Source organism: Odocoileus virginianus, chromosome 17, assembly GCF_023699985.2.
Source record: "Odocoileus virginianus isolate 20LAN1187 ecotype Illinois chromosome 17, Ovbor_1.2, whole genome shotgun sequence".
NCBI lineage: Eukaryota > Metazoa > Chordata > Mammalia > Artiodactyla > Cervidae > Odocoileus > Odocoileus virginianus.
The window spans coordinates 11718084-11736110 of NC_069690.1; the positions used below are offsets into that span (position 1 = coordinate 11718084).

At 39.3% G+C, this 18027-nt stretch overlaps 1 protein-coding gene across 1 annotated transcript in view; it reads left to right on the forward strand.

The window, feature by feature from the left end:
- Positions 1 to 18027, forward strand: part of USP32 (ubiquitin specific peptidase 32) — a 192070-nt gene that overhangs the window by 96007 nt on the left and 78036 nt on the right. Inside the window, exons 3-5 of the mRNA XM_020875914.2 lie at positions 3059 to 3164; positions 6597 to 6715; positions 10969 to 11128. Of these exons, the coding sequence (XP_020731573.2) occupies positions 3059 to 3164; positions 6597 to 6715; positions 10969 to 11128 (385 nt within the window). The remainder of the gene's footprint in view (positions 1 to 3058; positions 3165 to 6596; positions 6716 to 10968; positions 11129 to 18027) is intronic.

The following is an 18027-nucleotide window of genomic DNA, read 5'->3' on the forward strand; positions in this document are numbered from 1 at the left end:
TTGCTATTGAGCCATTCCAGAGCTTTATAAAACTATTTGTATGTTTTTCCTTTGTCAGTATGTGAGGTTTTGGGTTTTTCTCTGCTTCCTTGTGTGACTTATAATTTGTGGTGGGAAGATAGATGTTTTATGTAGGACAGTAGAGACTTGAGCTAAACAGTATTTATGCCTGGCTGAGTCTTCAGCACAAGTAGTTGAGTCAGTCTAGTCTTAGTTGAGCTGGGTTTTTAGTGTGTTGTTATGACTGCCTGCAGTGCACACTACAGGCTTCAAATTCCACACTGAGGTTACCTCTTTTAGATTAGAGGCCCGTTTGCCAGGGGAGATCTGTAATGTCTGCTCTACCTTTAACTTGTGATCTTATTTTCTCTTTGGTACCGTAACTCAGAGAAGATCTCTCCACACTCTTTCCTCTCCTTTAGCGGTAGACTGCTGTTATTGATTGCCCAGTGTCTGCTAGCACAGTGGTGGAGGTGGGTGAGGGGTACCAGGGTGGGGGATTCCCTGTTGTCCTGTTGCTGTCTCAGTTTTAGGCGGTCCTTACGTCTCTGCAACTTGGAGGGCGAGACTTTCTCACTGATTCTGCCGCTTGTCAAATGGCAGGGGCCTTTTAAAGGTCTGTGGCTATGATGTTTTCCTGACCTCCCTCAGGGGTGGAGGGTGCCTTCCTCTTGGGCAGTAAAGAGCCTGCCTGCAATGCTGGAGACCCAGGTTCCATCCCTGGGGTGGGAAGCTCCCCTGGAGAAGGAAATGGAAACCCACTCCGATATCCTTGCCTGGGAAATCTCATGGACAGAGGAGCCTGGTGGGCTGCAGTTCATGGGGGTCACAAAAGAGTTGGACATGAATGAGGGACTATTACTTTTTCCCCTGGTTATGCAGGGGCCAACTTGAAATAGTTATTCTACAAAATATACTTGTTGCATTCTTTTTATGTTTTGTATATTCTGATTTGGAAACATCTCCCTATGCTAGTTTTTGCTGAGTTTGCTATCAGTGGCACTGTAGACACACAGTTTTTAGCATCAGCTGTCATAGTGTTATTAAATATATTTATAAATATCATTTAATGAATATGTATTTTCATATGTTGACTCTCTAAGTTTTATTCCTTGAATTATCTTTTAATCATGTATTTTAATGACAGATTCTTCTTGGCAGATACTAGGTCAGGTTTTTTTCTTTTTTAAGCCACACAGTACTTCTAACACCAAATGTGTGAAGTTTTTTCCCCACATCAATCAGTTCTCCAACTCTCTGGACATCAGCTGGGTGTCCTATAAATCAATTCATTTCTGATACTAACTACCCAGAGTTAGGCAGATGCCCAGGTCTGCCCCCCACTTCAGAAGATGCCAGTTTCAGGTCCCCAACTTCTTCTACTTCTGACCACTCAGCTGTAAGTCAGGGGTTCCCATGTATCCCTCCTGGGATGCAGTAATTTGCTGGAAAGGACCCACGGAGCTCAGGAAGGCATTGTGTTCCCTGTTACCAGTTTACCACAGAGGATACAGCTCAAAACAGCCAGATGGAAAGAGATGCATGGGATGGTGGATAGCGTGGGGGCGGGGGGACAGTTCGGAAGGAGATGGTGCACAGTACTTCTGTGTCCTGGTGTTCCATCCTTCTTGCACCATGATATGTTCACCAACATACCCATAGTTTAGGGCTTCTTCTGGAAGTTCCATTACGTAGGCATGGTGGTGATTAGCTCCGTCTTCACCCCTTTGCTCCTTCCTTGACTCTGGAAAGTGGGGCTGAAAGTTCTAACCCTCTAATCATATCATTAGTTCCTCTGACTACCAGCGCCCATTCTAAAGCTTTGTAAGGACCCACCAAGGGTCACCTTATTAGCATAAATTCAGGTGTGGTTTAAAGAGGCTTATTATCAATAACAAAAGATGCTCCTTTCATCTGTGGTGGTGGTGGTAGTGGTTTAGTCGCTAAGTCGTGTCCAGCTCTTGTGACCCCATGCCAGGCTCCTCTGTCCTTGGGATTCTCCAGTCAGGAATACTGGAGTGGGTTGCCATTTCCTTCACCTTTCATCTGTACCACTCTGGGAATTCCAAAGATTTTAGAAGCTCTTGCGTTGTTTTTTTTTGGAACCTGGCAGAAGACCAAAATACGTTTGTTATATGACAGTATCACACTAGGCTCTCAACACGGAACTGTTGAATAAATGAATTTATGTGACTGCTGTTACTGTCACTTTCTTATGAATCGCTTTTCTTCTTTATTTCTGATTATTATAATATTCAATTTTCAGAGTATAAAAATGTCTTTATTTTCTTTTCTTTTACTTAAAAGTTGAATATATTTCGGAGAAGGCAATGGCAACCCACTCCAGTACTCTTGCCTGGAAAATCCCATGGACGGAGGAGCCTGGTAGGCTGCAGTCCATGGGGTCTCAAAGAGTCCAACAGGACTGAGCTACTTCACTTTCACTTTTCGCTTGCATACATTGGAGAAGGAAATGGCAACCCACTCCAGTGTTCTTGCCTGGAGAATCCCAGGGACGGGGGAGCCTGGTGGGCTGCTGTCTATGGGGTTGCACAGAGTCGGACACGACTGAAGCGACTTAGCAGCAGCAGCGGCTGCAGCGGCATGTTAATTAGGTGCATTTATATATTGTAGTATAGTTGCCATTGTATTCCTGAACATCTATTTACAGAATGTTGATTTTTCAAATCAAAATGATGTATAGACATTTAACAGAGTTGAAGGAGTTTCTCTGTTCAAAATTCTCACCACATTATGGGACTGTTGAAGGGCAGGAACTTACCTTCTCGGGCTTTGATGAGGACTCCCAAGAGAAAGGAAATTCAGCGTGTCAGCCAGTGGTGCATATACTTCAGGGTGGACACAGTATGTTCTTAACTGAGTGCGATAACAGGCATAAGGGAGGAAGATGAGGGAGAAGTTTAACATCACTGCACTGAAGTTTACCAGGACCTTGTTTGGAGATGGAGACAAGATTTATTAAAGGTGATGGTGCCAGCCTCAAATTCCTCAACAACTGAAACGTCTAAGGTTGGCTTTACCATTTATTTTCTCCTAGGTGATTTACTGTTCTTTTGGTGGAACATCCAAAGGACTGCACTTCAATAACTTAATAGTTGGACTTGTCCTTCTTACAAGAGGCAGAGATGAAGAGAAAGCAAAATGTAAGTACTTTTATTATCTCAAAATGTTAAAATACTACTTTTATGTACAGAATAATCTACCTCAAAATTTTGATGACTGTCAAAGGATTTGAATTGATGTTTCTTCAAAGAAGATATACAAATAGCCAATAAGCACTTGAAAAAATGTTAAACATAAGTAGTTATTTGGGAAATGTAAAGTAAAATTGCAATGAGATACCGCTTAAGTGTAAGATAGATAATGCAGCCGTTTTGGAAAACTTAACTGGCAGTTTCTCAAACTGTTGAACATTGAGTTTTCAATTTCATTCCTAGATATATACCCAAGGAAACTGAAACCATATATTCATTCAAAAAAAGTTCATAACAGCACATTCATAATGGTTACAAAATGGAAACAATCCTAATGCCCATCAACTGATGCATTTATCATAAACAAAGTGTAATATAACCAGCAGTAGAATATTGCTTGACAGTAGGAAGAAATAAGTACTGTGAAAGAGCAGAAAAAACTTCCTTTTTAGGTTCTTTGGCTGATTTAATAATTAAGTTGATGTAAGACAGATTAACAGGAGAAAACCAAACACTTTTCACATGTACGTATTTGTTGTAGTCTTTCGTTATGGCTTTTCTTCCAAAGTGCAAGTGTTTTCCTTTTGTGACTGCAGTCACCGTCCACAGTGATTTTGGAGCCCAAGAAAATAAAGTCTGTCCCTGTTTCCACTGTTTCCCCATCTATTTACCATGAAGCTATGCAACCAGATGCCATGATCTTAGTTTTTTGAATGTCAAGTTTTAAAAATCAGCTTTTTCACTCTCCTGTGTCACTCTCATCAAGAGGCTCTTTAGTTCCCCTTTGCTTTCTGCCGTTAGAGTGGTATCATCTGCATATCTGAGGTGGTTGATACTTTTCCTGGCAGTCCTTAGTTCCAGCTTGTGATTCATCCAACCTGGCATTTCGCATGATGTACTCTGCATATAAGTTAAATAAACAGGGTGACAACATACAGCCTTGACATACTCCTTTCCTAGTTTTGAACCAATCTATTGTTGCATGTCCGGTTCTAACTGTTGCTTCTTGACCTGCATACAGATTTCTCAGGAGACAGGTAAGTGGTCTGGTAGTCCCATCTCTTTTAAGAATTTTCCACAGTTTGTTGTGATCCACAGTCAAGGACTTTGGCATAGTCAATGAAGCAGAAGTAGGCATTTTTCTTGAATTCTCTTGCTTTTTCTGTGATCCAGTAGATGTTGGCAACTTGATCTCTGGTTCCTCTGTCTTTTCTAAATCCGACTTGTACATCAGGAAGTTCTCAGTTCATGTGTTGTTGAAGCCTAGCTTGAAGGATTTTTGAGCATTACCTTGCTGTCATGTGAAATGAGTGCAATTGTCCATGACAAACTAGACAGTGTATTAAAAAGCAGAGACATCACTTTGCCAACAGCAGTCCTTATAGTCAAAGCTCTGGTTTTTCCAGTAGTCATGTACAAATGTGATAGTTACACCATAAAGAAGGCTGAGTGCCAAATAATTGATGCTTTTGAACTGTGGTGCTGAAGAAGACTCTTGGGAGTCCCTTAGACTGCAAGGAGATCAAACCAGTCAATCCTAAAGAAAATCAACCCTGATTGTTCATTGTAAGGACTGATGCACCAATACTTTGTGCATCTGATGTAAAGAACCAATTCATTGGAAAAGACCCTGAAGCTGGGGAAGATTGAGGGGAAGAGGAGAAGGGGGTGGCAGATGAGATGGTCAGATAACATCAGTGACTCAATGGACCTAAGTTTGAGCAAACTCCAGGAGATAATAAAGGACAGGGAAGCCTGGCTTGCTACAGTCCACGGTGTTGCAAAGAGTTGGACATGACTTAGTGACTCAACAACGAACAACAAATTTGTGTTGTTATTTAGTTGCTGAGTTGTGATCCACATAGTCAAAGGCTTTAGTGTAGTAGTTGAAGCAGAAGTACATATTTTTCTGGAATTCCCTTGCTTTCTCCATGATCCAACAAATGTTGGCAATTTGATCTCTGGTTGCTCTGCCTTTTCTAAACCCAGCTTCTACATCTGGAAGTTCTTGGTTCACGTACTGCTGAAGCCCAACTTGAAGGATTTGAGCATTATCCTGCTAGTCTGTGATATGAGCACAGTTGTACAGGAGAAGTCCAAAATTAAGATATTAGCAGAGTTTTGTTCCCTCTGAAATCCACAGGGAAGAATCCTTCCTTTTTCCTAACTTCAGGTGGTAGCCCTCAATGCTTGGTGTTCCTTGACTTGCCAGTTGCTTCCCTCCACTCTCTCACTCTGTCATCAAGATGGCTTTCTTTCTACTGTTTCTGTCTTCTGTTCTTATAATTAGTCATATTGAATTAGGACCCAGCCTAATAACCTCATCTTAATTTGATTTTATCTGTAGAGACCCTTTTTCAAATAAAGTCACATTCGTGAGTACTGGGGTTAAGACTTCCAACATTTTTTTTTGGGGGGGGGTATAATTTAATCCATAACAGATGGTCAGAGCCTTCCAGCAGAGATTCCCCCTAATGGAATCAGCTATGGCATGTGGGTGGGCAGGCAAGAAACCCAGTGGGCCTCCAGAGGAATGGAATGTCTCTTTTTTCTGTCACCTATGTTTCCAAATAAATTCAAATTCTCAGGTGCTTGGAGATAAGGATTTCAGCATATCTTTTGGGTGGATGCAGTTCAACCCTTAACAGCAGTGTTTCAAACATAATAAGTACTTCTACCCGACTTTATTATTTCTTACCGTTGTGTCGTATTTGTCCCAGATCTTTTTTTTTTTTTATAGAATTAAAGATCATGGCCAAACCAAATAAATGGTATACTATACAGATTTTTCAGTTTGCTTTTTGTACTGAAGATTATTGATATTTACTCAGTTGGAACATTAATTCATTTATTCTGATTGCTATATAGTATTTCATTGTGTGTGTGTCTCAGGTTACCTATTTTTTTGTTGGTAGACATTTATCTTTTCTTTTCCCCCCCTAAATTTTGCTATTACAAAGATTGCTTCAGTGTCTGTTGTACTTCATGCAGATATGTATGAGAGTTTTTCACAAGTGGAGGTGGAGTTGCCTAGAAATTGAACTTCTAGCATAAATCTTCATCTTTACATTTTGGCAAGATACATTTTGTTACAGTAATATATATTCATTAACAGTATATAAGAGTTCCAGTTTGTCCTAGTTTATTGCTAACACTTTGTATTGTCACACTTAAACATTTTTTGCAAATTTGGTATGTGAAAAGATACCACATTGCTGTTGTAATTATCATTGTTTTTTTTTTTTAAGGGATAAATTGTATATTTATAAAATGCTTAACACTAGTAGTCACCCAATAATTGTTACCTTTCTCTTTCCTCCCTACATCCACCAGGGTACGTTTAATCTATGATAAAATTAATTCGTTCTTTCTTTTTCCTAGACATTTTTAGTCTTTTTGCAAGTGAATCCGGGAGCTATGTTATACGGGAAGAAATGGAAAGAATGCTTCATGTGGTGGATGGTAAAGTCCCAGATACACTCAGGAAGTGTTTCTCAGAGGTACATTTAAAGATTTAAATTGCATCCCTACCTGTAGACAGAGTATTAAATCTTAGTTGTAAAATGAGTTTAGCTGTGATGAATAGACGTTTATGTGTGGCATATTCTTGACATTTTTGTATCTAATGATTGAAGTTTTTTAACGATTTGTGTGCTAGGCTCAAAGGTCCATGACCCACACTACTGCTATGTTTGTGAATCTGAAAATTCCCAATTCTACTGTAAAGGCAACTATCTCTACTTATGGTGTAATGAAACATATTCCCCCACTCTCACATCAGCATGCGCACACACACTCACAGGTGATCCTGCAAACACCTGAGCATTGCTTCAGTTGTGGTGCTGTTCGTTGCTTTTCCTCATGAGCACGTAGAAATAGCACTCTTTGGCCTTGAGCTGTAGGTGACCTCTGTGATCCATCAATGCCTAGTTTATCATGAATGCATTTTATAATTTATTTTTTTAATTGGTTTTCATAGTGAAATATTTGGGTTTTAAAAACCGGTCATTTTCCTGTTTTCATAAATAATATATTCTCATTGTAAAAAAAACTTTAACAACAAAAAATGTGTATCTTTAACAGAGAAAATTTTTCTTTAATTTCTTTTCAGAGGTCTGCTCACATGGGAAAAGTCCCAAGAGGTGGCAAAATAAAGCTCTTTTACAAGTTTTTGATCCTTTCCTGCAGCACTCAGTGCTAATTTCTTATGGTCATTTGAGTCTTTCACTGCTGTTGGTTTTATTCAGACTTTTTATTCAGTTTAGTTTAGTCTCCTTCCTAACTATATAAGCATTGATTATTAATACTCCAGCCATGTGCATATATCTGGTTCTAATATCTGTTAGGACTCTCTGGCTTTAGCTTTTCATCACTCTGGCTTTAAGTTTCCTCTGTGTTGATAGCACCTGAAGATTTCCCTTTCTTGCTTTTCAGCAGTTTTTGGTAGTAGTTATGCTATTACGTTTTACTCAGCGATTCTACATGTTTGGTGCTAGAAGGATTGTCTTTTGCATTTTTGGTTGTCTTATTGACTGGAAGTTGCTGTGATGATATTTCAGTACCTTAAGACAAACTAGATCATATTTTTTGTTTTTCCTCTCTAAAATTTGCTGGCCAAATTTTATTAGGAAAAAAAAAGAGTTATCTAATCTTTGCAAGCCTGATAAATTGGATTTTTCACAGAAATAGCAGGTGGTTTGCTTATTTTAGGGGAGAATATTTTTTCATTTTAATAAGGTTTATGCAGACATTCCTATTTTATAGACAGGGATTTAAGTTGGTTAGCCACCCAGTTCTCCTAAAATTTAGGCACAATAGCAGGTACGTATGCTAAGATAATAATTAGTGCTATACAGAAAAATTAAGTAGACTACAGGAGACAGGTGGTAATAGGGAGGCGATGACCAGGTATAGGTATTTTTTAATAGGATGGTTAGGAACAGCTTATAAGAGAAAGGGACATTAGAACAAAGAATTTTAAGGAAATGACTATGGTAGTAAGTGGCTAGGGAAGTCTTATATGAAGAACAAGGTCTTTGGAAGAGAGGAGATCAAAGAAATGAGAGGCCAAGGTTTGGGGATACTCATGTATGTAGCTATTTACATCATTAGGTACTTATGGTTGTTTAAAGAAAAAAAAAAGACTGTGAATGGGCTAATTTTACCTAATTCAACTATTTGATGTATTTACCTACATAATTTTTGAGTAAGGTATATGATGTGACCCACACTCTTGCTTTTTGAGTTATCATGTTTCCAGTAACTTGAGATGAAGGAAATCTACATAGGAGTTACACTCGTTTTTTTCTTACTGAATTTTTTTGGTTGTTGATTCTCATGGTGGGAATTCATACTTTACATTGCTCTTCAAAGATGTATCAATTTCAGAAGTTTGTTTGTTTTTAATTGCCTTTTATAGTACTGGAAGCTTTTTCCTAGACTGCTACTGTGACAGTTTATAAAAGGAGATTTCCGTTTTGCTTCCTTATTTAGAGCGACTCAAGAACATAGAAAGTCATGTTTGACAGATAGGATTTTAGTACTGCCAGTTATATGGAGTGATCCTAATGGACAAGCAGATTTGAGAGGTCACTTTGTATTTCACTAAGTTGCCAGGCAGCATATATAGTGTGTAATTCAAGCACAGAGACTTTGGAGCTTAGACTGCTTGGGTTCAGTTCTATCTCTGCCACTGTATAACCTTGAACATACAGCTTTCAGAGCTTCAGTTTTCCCATGTGTAAAATGGGGATAATAGTATCTCCTATTATTGCTTGAGGGTTGCTTGAGGATTAAATGAGTATAAAAATACTTCGAATTGTGCTTACGGCATTGTAAATACTCATTAAATATTAACTATATGTGAAGTTGTTAGAAGTACCTTATTATAATGGGCAGTTTTTTCCTTAGTGGTACATGAAGGTGCATCTTATAATAGCATCTTAGCTTCATAAAACCATTAAAACTACCGTGTTCACTGAATATAAGATGCTTTTGATTAATAAGATGTGCTTTTATGTATTACTATAAAGAACAAAAAAACTACCAGTTACAATTAAAGGGTATTATTGATTTTAAGACTTAGCCCAATGTCAGAGATGTTAACGTGTAAAAATGTGCATCAGCTTTTGGAATTTATGCTGTAAACCCTCTTTGTAGACCAAATATGGGTAGAGAAAGAAAATGGGTCTGATCCTCTAAACATGCAGCAATGTCCTCATGTCCCTGCAGCAAGTCTGAGTGCCATATTCCTCCATTTAGAAAACTAGACTTCCAGTGTTGTCTTATTTATTTATTGGCTGCTCTGGGTATTCGTTGCTGTGTGTGGACTTTCTAATTGCAACCAATGAGGGCTCTTCTATGTTGTGATGCATCAGTTTCTCTTTGTTGTGGAACACAGATTCTAGGCGCACGGGCTTCAGTAGTTGCAGCACACAGGCTCAGTAATTGTGGCCCATGGGCTTAGTTGCTCCTTGGCATGTGGGATCTTAGTTCGATAACCAGGGATTAAACCTGTGTCCTCTGCATTGGCAGGTGTTTTCTTAACCGCTGGACCACCAGGGAAGTCCCTCCAATGTTGTCTTGATTTCTCGGATTGTACTGTTAAATATTCTGAAACCATGAAGCTAAGCATATTACTGTACTTAATAGGATGCTACTGCTGCTGCTGCTAAGTCGCTTCAGTCATGTCCGACTCTGTGCGACCCCATAGACGGCAGCCCACCAGGTTCCCCCGTCCCTGGGATTCTCCAGGCAAGAACACTGGAGTGGGTTGCCATTTCCTTCTCCAGTGCATGAAAGTGAAAAGTGAAAGTGAAGTCGCTCAGTCGTGTCCGACTCTTAGCGACCCCATGGACTGCCACCTACCAGGCTCCTCCGTCCATGGGATATTCCAGGCAAGAGCACTGGAGTGGGGTACATGCTACTAACAATATAGAAATTATTTCTACCATAACTCTTTTAGGTTATAAGTTATTTGTATCACTTAATAGCTCCATCAGGATTATAGCTACTAGGTTCTTGAGTGTCGTTCTTCATTATATTTCTGTGTGGGTTGCTTCTGCCTTTTTCTCATAGAAATATCTGGCCCTTACTCTTGTCTTCCAGTCAAAGAGATTGAGTTGCACAGCCATATGATGTTTTTTCTCAGCCTGGACACTTTTTCTCCACAGATTTAGCAAGACAAGTACTTGGAAAGAAAGCAAAGAAATAGAAACCTCCTTGCTTCTTTTTTGTATTCTAGTTGACTTGTGAATGTATGTTTTCAGTGATGACTTTTGGAAGGGGACTCCTGGATAGTTTTTAATTCACCAGTGAAATTTAAAATATTGTTTATATTCCATACACATTGATTAAAATGTGCTAATTCTAACCAATGGAAGTGTTGAAGAAGCAAAATAAAGCAAATGAAATTGCTTTTATTAAGTATTGAAAGAAATGCAGTTTACTGATTGCAAAATGTACCTTAGCAAATAAAATGTGACTTAGTAGAAATTCATTGCTTTAATGAATTGATAAAATAATTTGCAGTTAGCATATAGGTTTTATACAAATAAAAGTTCTGAAATAGTTAATTTGAAAACAGTTTTTTTTTCCAAATACATACCTAACCTATAATGGCATGTAGATTATTCTTCTATAGATAGTAGAAGGGAGTAAACATTAATTAAATGCAAATTTAAAATTGTGTAAGTTCCAAGTAAGAGGTACCTTGAAGTTTAACTAAGCCTGTGTTTTCTTGTTTTAATTTTAGGGTGAAAAGGTAAACTATGAAAAGTTTAGAAATTGGCTTCTTCTAAACAAAGATGCTTTTACCTTCTCTCGTTGGCTACTGTCTGGAGGTGTATATGTGACCCTCACTGATGATAGTGATACTCCCACTTTCTACCAAACTCTGGCTGGAGTCACACATTGTAAGTAATGGCATTTTATTGTGCTCTGTTCACTTTTTAATACAATTGCCTGGTAATATGAGAATATGCCTGTTATCAGTGTGGCTTTTTTTTTCTTCCAAAGAGTAATAACATGGAATGCTGGAGGCTTGAGTACATAACTGAAAAAGATAAACTTTTTTTTGTTTACTCACTGAATACTTTTGTACTCCAAACATGTGAGTTTTTTCCCCCCACATCAAGCAATTCTCCAGTGCTCTGTGGACACCAGCTGGGTATCCTACACTTTAGTTCAGTTCTGACACTGCCTGCCTCGGGTTAGCACAGACCCACCCCACAGGTTAGGTCTCAGTCCCAAAAGACTGCCCCTCTGCCCTCCCCGCTTCAGATGCTAAGTCCAGACTGTGACCTGTGCTTCTGACTGACCACCTATAGATGAGACTTCCCATGACCCTTTCCTTGGGTTTGGTAATTTACTAGAACTTCAGGGGACATTTACCTGTACTGATTTAATATACAATAAAAGCTGTATTAAAGGATACAGATGAATAGCTGGGTGAACGGATACACAGGATGGACTCTGGAAGGGTCCCAAACACGGGTGCTCTGTCCACATGGAGCTGTGTTGCTCCCCTCTTGGCATGTCGATGTGTCTAGACGCCCTCCAGACCCTGTGCTTTGGGGTTTTTGTGCAGGCTTTGTTACATAAGCATCATCATTTATTAACTGTATTTCTAAATCTTTTCTTCTTTCCAGAAAATGGGGGGGAATGGGGTTGAAAGTTCCAAGTTTCTAGTTTATGGCTTCGTCTTTCTAGTGACCAGCCCTTTTCCAGGAACCTACCGAGAGTTAACTTCAGGCATCAGAAAAAGGTTCCCGTCACCCAGAAAATTCTGAGGGATTTAGGAATGTCTGCATCAGACATTCCTGTCACTCAGGAAATTAAAGAAATTTCCTCAAAGAAAATATTAGCAAGAACTGGGATCAATATCACTTATTTCACAGCAGCCCTCTACTAACTGTTCTTGACCAAACTGTATTAGTTCCCTAGGGCTGCTGTAGCAAATTGACACAATCCATAAACTGAAAAAACAGAAATCTACTCTCTCACAGTTCTGGAAGCTGAAATCAAAGTGTTAATAGAGCCATGTTCCCTCTGAAGATCCCAGGGAAGCATCTTTCCTTGCCTCTCCCAGCTTCTTGTGAACCCAGGCTTTGCTTTCATACAGCTGTGTGTGTGTGTGTGTGTGTGTGTGTGTGTGTGTGTGTGTGTGTGTGTCTGTCCTCTCCCCTTCTTTTAAAGACACCATGCATTGGATTTAGTGCCCAGTCTAAATTTAGGATGATTTTAACTCTAGAGCCCTAATTCATTACATCTGCAAAGACCCTATTTCCAACTGAGGGAGGTCACATTCTGTGATTCCAGATGATAGTGAACTTCCGAGGGATGCTGTTTAGTCCACCACAGCACAGGCTTGAATGTTAACTTCTACTGTTCTTTTCTGTGGTTACAGAAATGGATGTACTCTGGGCTTTTGCTTGTGCTACTTCTTAACACTAGAAGGAATGCTTGTCCCTTTTTTTCTTCCTGTAAACCCTAGTCATCTTTGAAGATTAAGTCACATGCTGCTTGCTTTGCATAAAATGTTTTCTTGCCTTTCTGTGAGAAATCATCTATCCTTCCTCTGAACTCTCATAACACTTTCTTTTGTACTCTTCTTGGATGAACTTACCACTTTCATCTTTGTATTCTAATTATTTATAACATTTTATTTATTTGTACATGTCATTTCTCTTAAATCATAGAGAGTCTGTATTATTCTTTTATTCACTCTCAGTGTCAAGCCTTAAATAAGTATTTGTTGACCTAGTAGAGGACCTTGGTTATCAAGCACTGTTTGTATTTATTTTTTCTTGTAATTTATGAGTTGGCTACTAATTATTCACCAGCTGCTTTCCCTCTCATTTTTATTCCATTGTTACCAAAAATTCTGACACATAAATTCTGGCATGAATAGGCAATTAATTTGATGCTCCTACTTTTTCAGCACTACCGTCTTTATTTTGAGAGGAAAGCCTTTTTAAAAAAATCGTTCTGTATAAAAAATTAGGAAATCTTTTTATACTTTAAGCTCTATCATTGTCAGTCATATGGATGTTCTGCTGAACTCTTGCTTTCATTTGTAATTGTATGGTAAATTATTTTTCTATTATTGGCTAAGGGTGTGATTACTTTCCTTGAATGACTCACATTATAGAAAAAATTGTCCTGGTACTTAATGAAATGATAAACAAGACTTTAAAAAAAAAGTATTTATTTTTGGTTGCTCCTCGTCTTTGTTGCTGTGCTCAGGCTTTCTCTAGTTGCGGATGTGGGCTCTAGGGCTCTCAGGCTCCAGGAGTTGTACCGCACGATCTCAGTTGCTCAGCATGTGGAATCTTCCCAAACCAGGGATGGAACCCGTGTCCCCTGGATTGGCAGGCGAATTCTTATCCACTGTGCCACTAGTGCAGTCCCATAAACAAAACTTGATTCAAGATTTTTGCAGTAGCATATTGCAGTAGTGGAGAGAGATTGGTCTTACCTCCAGATGTTACAGGAAAGCAACTTACAGCCCAGGAACAAGGTGAGGTGATCAGTGGAAGGAAAATTACTAAGAGAAATCACCAAGGGTGGGGCAATTCTTACTGAAGGCGGGCCAAAGACTTATTTGTTAAATATGTGGTATTCCTTGATCAGGTATCAAGGGTGGGGGATGATGCAGCAGGGTTCTTAGCTAAGATTCAGCTGGGCAGGCCAAAGACAGAATAAGGGGCCAACTTCTGGGCCTAGTAGAAAAGAGGGCTCAAAGGAGTGGGACTAAATTTTAGTCAAGGAGAGAGTCTCTGTCAGTTGCTTCAAGTTGAATTAGTCTGACACACTTTGCAAATGCAAATGCTGCTTATTGCTTGTTTTTCAAAGCACCGTGTCAAAGATTACAGGCTTGTGTAAATTTAATCAGTCAAAATAATTATCAAAATATTAAAAATGTTATCCCATTATATGGCTCCATTTTAATTTGAAAATGACCTTTTAATTTTTTATCAGTTGGGAAGATTTTTGGATTTTTAATGGCATCTAAAAGTATGTGACCTTTGCCTTGTTAAAAAATATTTTATCTTGAATTTATGCATTGTTTCATCTGAAATAATGACCTGATTTCTAAACTGAGTGACTTTCTCCTAGGCTTATTGTACCTACTAATATCTCTGCAGCATTTTAGCACTATTGACAGTTTTCTTGAAATTCTCTTCTCCCTTGATTTTGAAACATTGTAGCTTTAAGTTATTTCTCATGAATCAGCCTTTAGCTCTATTCTATTCTTAACTGGCATGCATACTTTTGCTTCATTACAGCCATTTCTTTTGCTTCATGTCTTTGCAGGTGATACCTAGTGAAGTTTACTGATCTTGAGGTGTCAAACTGTATATTCATTTTAATAAATGCCTCCTGGATGTGTATTCTAACATGTTAATTTCATATCTAACACCTTTCCTTACTTCAGTCTATTTATAGGTCAAAAAAAGCAAACATCCTGTTCCTCCTATGATTTTTTTTTCTCTCTTTTTTTAAATTGAAGTATAGTTTTTGCTTTTTTTTGCCAAATTGTGTCCAACTCTTTTTGCAACCCCATGGACTGTAGCCTGCCCGACTCCTCTGTCCATGGAATTCTTCAGGCAGGGGTACTGGAGTGGGGAGCCATTCCCTTCTCCGGGGATCTTGCCGACCCAGGGACTGAGCCTGGGTCTCCTGCATTGCAGGCAGGTTCCTTCCTGTCTGAGCCACCAGGGACGCCCTTACATCTCTGTAACTAGGCTCAGACACATTCTTATTAACCGAGATAGTAAACAGTGCAGTCAACTCATTTTTACCAACGAGAATAAGCTTGTTTATTCCTCTCGTATAAAAATCCTTGCTTCAGGATTCGACGAACTCTTGGAAAGCATTTTCTGGATCCTGCTGATTGTGAAAGCGTTTTCACTGCAAAAGAAGTTGTTGAGATACTTGAAGAAGTAGTAGTCAGTTGGCTGAACATCGGATGAATGTGGCAGATGAGGCAAAGCTTAGTAGCCCAATTCATTCAACTTCTGAATTACTGGTTGTGTGATGGTCGGTCAGGTGTTATGGAGAAGAATCAGGCTCTTTCTGTTGACCAATGTTGGCTGCAGGCACTGCAGTTTTAGGTGCATCTCATCGATCTGCTGAGTATAGTTCTCAGGTATAATGGTTTCACCAGGATTCAGAATGCTGTGGTGAAGCAGACTGATTTCAGACATGCACAGCAGTAAATGGCAGTTTAACAGTAAGCAGCAGCGAGCAATAGCTGGAAGCAAGGTCTTAGTTTCCCAGACTGGGAGTCCTAACCAGTGGACCACAGAGGCCAGCAGTGAAGGCTAAAGTCCCTTCCTAGTCCTTGCCTAACTAGTTAAAAACGAATTCAGGCAAGGAGGCAGAAGGTAAAGAGTAGAGTAAGAAGTTTTTGTCTTCCTTCAGGCCAATCATCTTGCTTTGTTCCCCTCCCCCCGCTAATTTGTATCAGGATATCAGGACTCTCCTCTGGGGTGTACATGCACCCCTTTAGCCAAGATGAGTCTTGAAGCAGACTTCTGGGAGGAGCAGGACTCACTATGGCCTGGAATTATCCTCTGACTTTTGATCCCAAGAAGCCTTTGTGGAAATGTATAGTGTCTCCCTTATCCTAAAAAGGGGGAAGCGGAGATCCTTCAGTCTTTACTCAGAAAGGGTTTTGCCTCTCAGTCCTTGCCATAATTATTTCCTCGCCGTAATTATATTTCCTCAAGATGTTTACAAGAGAAAAAGACTGGCTGTTTACCTTGTTTCTGTTGTTACTACCATTTCGGAGGGCGATTGTAAATTCCTCAACTGGATCCCACATAGCTCTTGTCTCAGGAAATGCAGACAGGAGGCTGGCTGATTGTAAATGTCCAACTTGGAACCCATCTGTCTCCTATCTTAAGGTGGGCAGCAGACCACCAAACAGTGACCATGATCTTTTTTTGATGCAAGTTTGGCTTTGGAAAGTGCTTTGGAGCTTCTTCTCAGTCCAGCCACTGAGCTGGTCATCGCCAGTTTTTGTAGAAAATCCACTGTTCGTCACCCATCACAATCCAATTGAGAAATGGTTCATTTTTGTTGAGTGGCATAAGACAATAACTTCAGAATGACGATTTTTTTGATTTGCTGTCAGTTAATGAGGCACTCACTCATCAAGCCTTTTCACTTTTCCAATTTGCTTCAAATGCCAAATGACTATAGAGTGGTCAACATTGAGTTCTTCAGCAGCTTCTTGGGTAGTTGTAAGAGGATCAGGTGTGATGCTTGCTCTCACGCAATGCAGGAGACCCGGGTTTGATCCCTGGGTCGGGAAGATCCCCTGGAGAAGGAAATGTCCACTCACTCCAGTATTCTTGCCTGGAGAATTACACGGACAGAGGAGCCTGGTGGGCTGCAGTCCATGGAGTCACAAAGAGTCGGACACGACTGAGCGACTAATACACACACTCAATTGGTTGTTGTCAACTTCCGACGGCCGGCCACTATGCTCCTCATCTTCAAGGCTCTCGTCTCTTTTGCAAAACTTCTTAAACCACCACTGCACTGTATGGTTGTTAGCAGTTCCTGGGCCAAATGGATTGTTGACATTGCGAGTTGTTTCTACTGCTTTAGGACCCATTTAGAACTGGAATAACAAAATTGCTTGAATTTGCTTTTTGTCTAACATATCCCTGCTGCTGCTAAGTCACTTCAGTTGTGTCCGACTCTGTGCGACCCCATGGACTGCAGCCTACCAGGCTCCTCCGTCCATGGGATTTTCCAGGCAAGAGTACTGGAGTGGGGTGCCATTGCCGTCTCTGAACATATCCCTAGTCTAAAATAAATATGAAATACACATCAAGTAGTAAGTCATTAGCAAAAAATATAAAGTGAGAAATGTGTATTAAAATGCTGTGTAACATAACCACGTTTATTTAAGGATGTATTCCAGTATTAAACGGCAAATTTCAGCAATGCAAAAACTGGAATTACATTTGCACCAACCTAATAATTCTAGTAATCCAATTTGAAGTTACCTTTGACTTTTCTTATCAAGCTTCATATTGAATCCTATCAATCTTAACTCAGCCATATTTCTTGCATCTTTCTTTGCTACTGTCATCATTATAATAGTTTTTCTTACTTATCTGACCTGACAGTGGTTTGATAATAGGAGTAATGAAAGACACATTTCTGTTTTTGTTTATTTAGTTTGCATAAAAGCAAAAACAAATCATTCTTACTTCCCTGCTTTGAAACCTTTGAGAAATCATATTCTGTAGAACAAAGTTTTAAACTCCTTAATATGACTCTAAAGTCTCTTAGTTTATTATTCTTAATTTTCAATACCCCTTTCTCCTCACTTATGTTCTCAGCTTCAACTGAAGAGCACTGGTCAGTATTCCATGACTGTACCATCAACTTTCATGGCTACCCTATCTACCATCACTCCTAATATTCCTTCATATAAGAATACATTCCATCTTTCAGTTCTTGACAGGTAAAATACTTTTTCATCAATCCTAACTCAAATGCCATAACCCGTTTGTCATGCCTTCTCCATTTTTCTGCATTTGTAATTAATCACTTTTTCTCTTTGCATTCCTTCGCACTTTATTTTTGAATTAAAGTATTTAAGATGCTTTTTGCCTTACTGTAAAGTCAGTTGAAAATGGCTTTATTTCTCAGCAGAAGTTACAAGTCTCTTGAGGACAAGGATTATATTCTATTCATCTTTGGCTTTTTCTTAGTTCAGTGAACCACAGTGCATGTTGCTGGACTGAACTGTGTTGGAAAATTTTCAACAACCAAAAGTCTGCATTCT